Consider the following 9,629-nt stretch of genomic DNA (forward strand, 5'->3'; position numbering starts at 1 on the left):
TCGTTCTCCATGCAAAATAAGCCTTTTTTTTGGGGAGGTTTTGCATGCAAAAAAGAATAATTCTCAAAAAAAAATACAAAACAATAGAGAATTGTGTTTAGAATTAGCCTCCTACCCTGCTTTGAAAGTAAAACAAGATTTAACCTCAATTACTCCCAAAACCCATACATACAACCCTTCCCTTTTAGGCTTGCATAAATGACTCCAAGTAATCCAATGAACCTTTCTTTCCTGCTGCCCCCACCAAAATTTTCTACCATAAAGGACAATTTTGCAATTAGCCTTTGGCAACTTGAAACAACACATAATAATGAGAAGGTATAACTTTTGCCATCTTGAGTGTTTATTTGGCAAAAGTTAAATGATTTTTGTTTTTGTTTATTTTTTTTAATTCATAAAATTCATTTTAACTTTTTATCACACATTTAACAAAAAAAATTACCAAAAAATATAAACTACGAGAAACCCAAATGGCCAAAATAAAACCACTAAAACATAGCTTTGCTAGAGATCCTTTTTTTGAACTCTACAAAGGCATGATTTCTTAGTTGTTCCACATGGTTGTCCACTTGTGCCCACAAAGAAAGGAAGTCCAAGATATTTTTAAATTTTCATCATTAGTATACTGTAATGTTTTGTAGGTTGTAAGATCTATTGATTTATTTAAAGAATTAATTAACCGATAAGGTTGGCATGATAATTTCCTGTGACAAAACAAAATTAGTTGCTTCTCTTTGTTAATATTAATAACACACCAAAAAAAAAAAAAACTTGTATTGAAATTTCTTTTGCAGAACGAGTTATTCAAATTAAAAATAAAAATAAAGTAAGAAAAAAAAAAAAAAAAACAATTTAAAAATTAAAAAAAGGCGGAAAAAACAATAGCTGTCGCATTCGCATTTGTCTGATGTTTATTTTTGTTGATCGCTTTTGTCTGATGTGAACTCTCGATCTATCTCAACAAAACAAGCGATTGCTCCAACAGTCTCTCTCTCTCTCTCTCTCTCTCTCTCACAGATTAAGATTAAGATTAAAGATTCCTTCTTTTTGTCTTTGCGTTTTTATAGACTACTGTGTGTGTGTGTGTGTGTGTGTGTTTTTTTTTTTTGAGATATGGCAGTGGCAGCTTTCAAATCCTCGTCCAGAAGAGGAAACCCAGCAACCACAAACTCAAATACTGCAAAAGAAAGCAGAGACACTTCTCCAAAGAAAGCCCCAATACGAAGATCTAGAAGTGTCAGTGCTTTCTCTAGGACTAGTGCCAACAACTCCACCGACTCTATTTCCTCTGATTTCTTGAACAAGCGAGACAACCCTTTGTTCTGGAGTAGCTCTTCTGCTAAATCACCTCCAGAACTTGAGCCTCAGTGCAGCAATGGTGGTGAAGATAGCAGGAGAGGTCGCTCTGTCACCAGGAATGGCGGTGTTGGTATTGGGAGTAGTAAGGGAGCTGGGATGGAGGCTGCCCGGAGTCTGTCGAGTGTCGGCACGGTGGCTGCCCGCCGCAACCGCTCGGTGTCGAGGTGCCCCGTGTCGAGGCGCGGGGATGTGACTTCTGAGGTTTGGAGTTATTTTGCAATGGAATTATGAGTTATTTGAATTCTTTTTACTCGAGTGTGATAAATTATCGATTGCCCCAGAAGCTTAAGCTTATAGGAAATGTTGAATTTAATCACTTAATCATTATTCTAACAAAGTGAATAGGTTTATAAAAGAATGCTTGAATTGATTATATTTGGTTTAAAAAAAAAGAAAAAAAAGAATGCTTGAATTAGTTTTATTTGCTTGTGTTTTTTAAGTGATTTGGGATTGTTTGTTTGATCAAATTATGGGAAAGATGGGATGCTGTAAGTTAAAAGATAGAACGTTTGAATTGTTTGTCCAGAGTGAAGCTGAGCAAGAAGGTAATGTATCTAAGGATTTCAAGAATAGACGTGATTGGAGTGTAGTATCTAGTAATACAAAAAAGGGTGGCTTAGTAAGAAGTAGTTCTGGTGTATGGTCTTCTCAGGATTCCCCTTTCAGGCATTCGGATGGTTCCGCTACAACTTTGGTACATACTGGGGACCCATTTTCCTTTTGGGATATGATGTGATGGTTCATAAAAGGGAAGTATTAAATTGATCATTTTTTGCCTTGTACATATGTTTCTCATTGTAGTCTTGTTCAAAAAGTGCAAATCGGGAAGATAAAGCATCCACGGCAAGTTCTTTATCTGGAGCTGAAGATAAAACTATAAAAGCAGTTTGCGGAAAAATGAAGGTGAGGTGGGGATAATGTTGTGGTCATCTGGTCCAGATATAAGTTATGCACTTTAACTCAGTTTACATGTTAGCAAAAATGCAAATGCTATTATGGGAATTAGTAATATCTAATTATGATGGATAAAGCCTTTTGTAATACAAAATGGTTTCATACTTCTTATTGCAGTCAGTCCAAGGGGACAACGCGGAAGCTGATTCTACTACTAGTAGTATATATGAAGCTGTTCGTTCTGAAGTGAGGCGTGCTATCTCTGAAATCCAAAATGACCTTGAAATTGTTAGTTATTTTATTTTTCATTATGTTAGTGTTGAATTAATTATGTAATGCCGCTACTGAAAAAATTCTTGTCAGAATGCTTTTTAATCTAACATGAGTTAGGCAAGATGTAATGGAGTTCTACATTTTCATTTCTGTATTTACTGAGTTCTCTAGTATTAAATGACTGTTCATTTTCATGACAAGGATAGGATGCTCTATATTCTAAAATTTTTGTAACATATGTTTTGTGTTGGGAATTCATGCCCTGATTGATGGTAGCATACGTCGATTTTTGAAAAAGGAAAAACATAATGAATATATAAGAGAGACCTTCCCCTGCGTGGTGGGGTAGGGGTGTCCACATTTTCATTTCTAGCATATACACCATTCCATTATGTAAAATATTAGAGAACTGAGATTAAGTAGTGAGGTTCTCAATGTGCATCTAGTGTCTCACTTTAAGTGAGTTCAGTAACTCTAACACAACTTTAATTCTTTACACATCTTTGGTATTTTTATGGAGAGACCAAGATTACCAACCTGAAAAATTTGGAATGGGATGGATCACCACCAATTCAAGGGTTGGTATGTTGAGAATATGGGTGTAAATGAACTGACCTGCTCAAAAGCTTCTTAGTCAAAGAATTGGTCGAAACTCAACTTGGGTTGTTCATCAAGTTAAACAGGCCAAGCCTGATCTTTAGGCTCATTTAGTAAACAAGCAAGCTCGAAGAGTACAGTGCTCAAACTCATTAGCTTGTGAACCTGTTATAAAAAAGCTCGACTATTTGATGGTGCAGGAAGGAGCCTTACAAAGAGTAAATACTTTTCAATTGCATTAAAATTTCAATTAGGACTTGTAATTTGTAAGATTGATACACAAAAGGTTGTAAACATTCTTATCCTTTTCCCTGATGTGGAACTGCTGGAACAATGGAGGGTGCCAACAAAAGACTTGCTAATAATACATGTGCCTTGTGTTTCTAAGCCATTAATTGTTGGACCTGTTTTCTTGTGGGCTCAAACCTTTCTATGTTCAATGCTGGGCTCATAGTTCTTTCTGACCATGTATTGTTTAAGATAGTATTGTAGTGTGACCTATCCAAAAAAGACTATTGTAGTGTGACTTCGTCTTTATTTTCTTAAGTTTGTAGAGCTGCTTGTTTGCTTGATGAGCTCAGTTCGACCTGAAAGTTTGAAGCTAGTTCAAGCTTCAGCCAAGCTTAAGGTATTGAAATTTTAGATTGAGCTGAGCCTGAGCATGGTAGAACATGGCTTGGCTTTGCTTATTTACACCCATAGTCAAGAAATCATCTTGGGATATGGCTTAACAGAGTTAAAATTGGGGCACTCCTTCATTTGTAATGTGGTAATTCCAACTACTTGTTAAAAAGGAATGGCAGAATGTGTGAACTCCAATCATTAAGCAAGAGCCACTTCTTTCATAAACTTTGAACTTATGATATCCTTGTGGTTGTGGACATACATGCTGACTTATGTTTGTACCCACACCAATGCTCTAGATCTTGTTGTATGGTTAAATTTGGCAGTCTAGCTTTTGTTTCTACTCTCATTTTTGGTTATGTTTGACAATTCCTACATGGCTAGTATCAATTCAGTTAATTATGTTTATTATTTCGGCTCATTTCATTGTATCATGCAAGCCACTTTGGTTTAGTGTATAATTTGTTCTCTGGTTCTTTTAAGTTCAGGCTATCCGAAGGAGTAAAACTACTGCTATTGCAACGACCAATATAGCTGATATTCCTCCCGACTTGGTAAACCCAGATGCAGTTGAATTAGTTTTGGATATCAGAAGAGAATATGCCATAAAGCTTGAGCAGGTGATTTTACCTTGCCATAACTGTAAGCGTAGATGGGGATACATGAATCAGGATTGTCTTGTCATGCTTGGTAATTGGTACATAGCTTAGTTCATGATGGCATTGTTTCCCAACTACATAAGTCTTTGGGCAGATAAAGGTTCATGCACTTTCCAATCCAATTACTATAATGACTCAATGTAAATATTACTTTTATCCCACAATATTTAGAAACAAATTATTATTGAAGTTAAGTGGAAAATTGGTCTTTCTTAGGGCACAGCAGGCCTAATTATTAATGCCTGTTTGTCTATATGATGGTTACCCATCAGTAGGTCATGTAGTTATCCTGTTTCCTATTTTATTGACATAGTATACTATGATAAAGTTTGTTCATGCACTATATATTAAAAACATTAGGGAAGTTATTCATGCGCCTGGTAGAGGTGACTAATTTAATTTTTTTAAGGAAAATGGGACCAAGAATGTGTCATCAGAGTGGCTAATTCATGCAGAAAATCTGAAGATTAAGGTGGTAACCAAATCAACGTCCATAGTGCATTGGGCAAGCACTTGTGATGAACTATCCTCTCTTATTTGCTTTAACAAAAGAGATTTTTGAAGTTATATTTTTAATAGATGGTTAAATTTTTTATTAAGCTTGGCCTGAAGCTTCTATTTTGGGACAACGTTGAAGAAACATTGTCTTTCCTGGTACCAAGTCTTCAGTGCCACATTGGAGAACGTACACTGGAACAGGCATTCCAGACTATGGTGTCTAATCATGCTACCTGGTTAATAAAATAGAATTAATCTAAATGTCTTACTCATGTAACATATCAAGTTCAGCATTGTTTATTCTTTTTTTATCCAATTCATTCAAATAAAAATATACTCCTTAGACCTTGTCTTCAACTTGCAGTCCCTTGAACGTGCTAGAAAACTTCAAGCAGACTTGGCTGTGGAGGAGCACCGTGGACATGAGCTGAGTAGAATTCTGAAGGAAATACTTCCAGATCCTAAGACCCCTAATGTGCCAAAGTCTCGACCAGGAAGAAAAGTAGGCTCTTTTTGGTGTTTTGGTCAAAATTCTGATGCATTTTTACACAATCTGATGACCTCTAGCTCAAAAGGCACCTCCTTCCCTTGTAATAACAAGGTGAAGTTTGAGGTAGTGGGTTCAAGACCCGCCAGTGTGTTTGTATTATACCAATACACACGAGTGCGCACACACATATAACATTTATCTGGATCTTTGTTTCTTTTAATATAAGATATACTATTATCCTGCATAATGCGTCAATTTGAAAATTTTGAATGTCGTCCCCGCCCCCCTTCCTCCTCCTTTGACTAAAATGATCATACTTGATATATGCCTAAACCCCAAACTATTCTATCAGTCTATTGCAAATAACAGACTTGTGGGTACAAATACTGGTAAAATTACAACAGAATTGTTTTTTGCCCCATCTTCACAAACGCTCCTGCACATATCGATCACGTTGCATCCATGTATATCGCTAATGTGTGGAAATAAATGCCACGGATGCTGAGAATTCTAGTGCCTGTATAGAAATCAACTATGTCTTTTCTTCTTTCTCTTTGAAAGTGTATTTGTTTGAATATGATGACAGACTAGCATTGAAAGAAGAAAGATGTCAAAACGTCTAGAAGAAGAAGCCATGAATTATTTTGATGAGTGTGTATCATTATCAACATTTGATAGTTCTGACTTCTCATCACCAGAGGACCCACCATTTGATCTTGCTACCCCAGTTGGTGACAGTACACTACCCCAAGCAAGTTTGGGTGCTTCAGCTACCAACTTTACCAAGAGTTCCTTAAATACTAAACAGGTCAATCTTCTCATCTACTAGTGTTTATCTTTTCTACTTTTGTTTTGAATCATTATATCTAGACATGTCATTGAATGAATGATTCTACTTATTACTCATTACAGTTTTGCATATTCTCAGAGCTTATTCATTATTGGGGAACATATCCCTTCTTTTCCCTTGTTTAATGATTTTAGTTGTTCTTAATACATATCCATAATCCATGCAACATATTTTGTGGTATCGGATGCCAAATATATCTATAAGCAAGAGCAAGCTATAGAAATGGCGTTCTCTGCACCAGGGCTTACTGATTGAGCCACTTACCATATTCATGAAGCCAACATGTGGGCTTTAAGTTTGTGTCAAATTCAAATGCTTTTGGTTGCATAACTCAAGAAGAATAATGATTGAGAGAGGAACTAAAACTCAAACACATTTTTTAGGTCCAGTTTGCATAATTTTTCAAGGTGAAATTTCTCCCAGTGGTTGAGCAGGACCCCAACAAAAGGTTGGACATCTCCTGATTAATGTGGAATAGGTTCATAGTCAAAAAGTCGGGTTATGGTTATCACACCAGAGGCCTGCATATGCACTAGTGCCGAAAAGTGATTATATTAATGTGAAAGGAGCAAAAAGGGCAAAAGGGAAGTCAAAAAATTTAACATGAATATTAGAGAGGTAAATCAGGACATGACCCTTGATATATCCAAGTGGTGTAAAACAGATCAATGCAGCCTACTCAAATGGTCAGGATCATGGTTTTAAAAAACCATACTGGACCATCAGTTCAACTAGGAATTGGAACCTTTACCAATCTGGTCTATACCCAAAACCGGATCCCTCCAAAATTTGTCATAACTGAGAGTTTGATCACTAAAACCACAAATCAGAACTGGTTGTGACCATTTTTATTATTTTACTTCCCAAAAACATTTTTTAATTAGTAACTTACTAAAAGCTTTTTGAAGTGCCCAAATATTATATATATATATATATATATATATATTTATTGTAGCATTGATGCATTACTTTTTTTTATTTAAGAGAGTGACAGGCCAAGCTACAAGCCCAACATTGAACTAAAGAATATTGGGCCTACAAAAACTAATACGTTCAATTTTTAAACTCTTGATAGGGGAAGGATTATAGCACCCTCATTTATTTTCTAACATGGGACTTCTAACAATTCTTTCTCATAAAGAAATAAGTTCCACATTGAAAAAAGGAAGGATGCTATGATTTAACTTATAGTTGAGCTACTCTTCCCTGCTATCTTTCATTCTTAAGGTGCAAAAGCCCAATAACCCTAAACCTGTGACAATTGACAAGGAGTAAGTCTTTATCAGTTTCTCTTATAGATTAGTAATGAAAAATTATGAAACAGAGAAAAATTTGGCTTACAAGCTAAGAAGTTTAATATCCTAGATGTTAATAATATTTATTATTTATAATGTGCCAATCTGCCTATCATTCAAATCCGGGATCAACTACAAGATTAGAAATCACTCACTTTTCCAGTTCTTTGTCTAGTCCATTGGCCAAACCTTGGTTCAACTAAAAAATAAGGTATCACTCTCTTTTCCAGGTCTTTGTTTAGTCTAGTTTTTAAAACCATGGGTGGGATGAAGGCTTAATTAAGTTGAGGGTTCATGACATGGGCAGAGTTAGGAAAACTTGTCTATGTGTGCTTATGATGGGCATAGGGCTACAAAAATTTGTGGATTTAGGATTTAGTATCTTCAAGAAAGAGTTAGGATTTGTAAGAGTTGGAAATATTTTAATTTTGTGGCTGTTTGGTAGGGAAATATGTGGGTGTTAGGATTTGATAAGGGAAGGGCATGGATTTGATTTAGGTTTGTAAAAAGAGAAGAAAAGAAAGACTGCTGATACTGTTTAGGGGCTGTGTGACTAGCCACATGAAGCAGTAACTGTGAGCCACAGGACAAGAAGAAAAGAGAGATTGAAAGAGAAGACTCTAGGCACTCTTGCTTCAAAATTAAAATAACTAAATATTCTATCAATCAATTTCGGAATTCTTTGAGTACATTGAGCACAAATATAAGGACTTTTTCTAGCATTTGTAGCATTAGGACTCCTAATTTGACTAGTACACGCTTTGAGAAAACCATATTTTATTTTCTTCTTTACACTTGATTTTTGCCCATCAGGCACTCTACAAATATCAGGTAGGATGTAAGTTTGAATAGTTTGATCAAGTTTTCCCATTCTGGCCTGATATCTTATTTTATTAAAAATTTCTTTCAAAAATTTGCCTACTCTTTAGAGAATTATTCTGCACTTTTTTTTTTTAGTATTATACTTACTCAATCTTAATATTTAACATATACCAAGAGTTTTATAGCTTAATTGGCGCCTTCTAATTTTTTCAACAAAAAAGTTTTAGGTTCAAATTTCTAATCTCTCATTATAATTATTGAATCTCCACTATAACTATTGAATTATAAAATAAAAATAAAATATTATTAACATAAGATATTATTTTTATTTAATATATATTTATAATAATAAGAATGGACATTTAATATATATATATATATATACAGTGGCAGCTTCAAGATTTTTTTTCTTGGGGGTCGATAATAGCGGAGACACAAATTTATTGGCGGAAGGTAGGCACCAATGAAAAAAATAAGATGATTAATTGTTGTTTTTGGTTTTTCTATATATACAACTTCCAAGTTTATAAAAATTATTATTAGTTTAAAGATTGTTAAGAGTTTTAAGACAACAATCATTGGATGCGTAAACAAATAGAGTTAAATAACTAATCATATTTTTTTTTTTATCAAATTAATAATAACTTATTATTTTATAATTATATCAATTGAATAAAAAAATTGAATAAATAAGAAAATAGAGTATTCTAAATGCTTTACCTATAAAAAAAAAAAAAGAAAAAAAAAAAAAAGAGAGAATAGTAGCACAGTTAGGAGTAAGGCTAGGAGTAACTGTGAAACTAAGAAAAATAATACTCCAGTATAAATTTTTGCTTTTGAAGTGTATGGTTTTTAAATATACAGCGATCACTCTTTTAGAATTGGAGTAAGTAGTAAAAGATTTTTTGGACTTGAAATGTGTAAAGCACTTATCAAAGCTACTTGATTGAACATTGAGAAAAACTAAGACAACATAAAACTAAGATCATGTTAAGCTTATTTCAATTAGCTTAACCAAAATTAAAGTCAGGGTGTTCATATTATTTTGTTGTAGGGGTCAAACAAGGTTAAAATAATATTATATATATATATATATATATATAATTTGGGGGGGGGGGGGGGGGGGGGACCAAGTCAGGGGGTTCATTTGAACCCTGGGCTGCTTTTGGAGCCGCCCTGATATATAGTATATGGTACATATAAAAATATTTTTATATTATGTATTACAAGCAGGCGGCTCACAGAGCAGCCTAGAGGGTTCAAATGAA

The 9,629-nt window shown here is 34.5% G+C and overlaps 1 protein-coding gene across 3 annotated transcripts in view; it reads left to right on the plus strand.

Annotated features, from left to right (window-relative positions):
• The first annotated feature begins 955 nt into the window (after positions 1-955).
• LOC112012320 (uncharacterized) overlaps positions 956-9,629 on the plus strand; it is an 11,491-nt gene continuing 2,817 nt past the window's right edge. The window contains exons 1-7 of one of the 3 annotated variants that reach the window (XM_024044716.2): positions 956-1,560; positions 1,886-2,053; positions 2,161-2,262; positions 2,431-2,499; positions 4,236-4,367; positions 5,269-5,406; positions 5,981-6,202. In XM_024044716.2, the coding sequence (XP_023900484.2) occupies positions 1,114-1,560; positions 1,886-2,053; positions 2,161-2,262; positions 2,431-2,499; positions 4,236-4,367; positions 5,269-5,406; positions 5,981-6,202 (1,278 nt within the window). In that variant the 5' untranslated portion in view covers positions 956-1,113. Of the gene's footprint in view, positions 1,561-1,885; positions 2,054-2,160; positions 2,263-2,430; positions 2,542-4,235; positions 4,368-5,268; positions 5,407-5,980; positions 6,203-9,629 lie in introns of all 3 variants that reach the window. The other 2 variants (XM_024044714.2, XM_024044715.2) reach the window with 2 other exon arrangements.

Source organism: Quercus suber, unplaced genomic scaffold (genome assembly GCF_002906115.3).
Source record: "Quercus suber isolate HL8 unplaced genomic scaffold, Cork oak 2.0 scaffold_700, whole genome shotgun sequence".
Classification (NCBI taxonomy): domain Eukaryota; kingdom Viridiplantae; phylum Streptophyta; class Magnoliopsida; order Fagales; family Fagaceae; genus Quercus; species Quercus suber.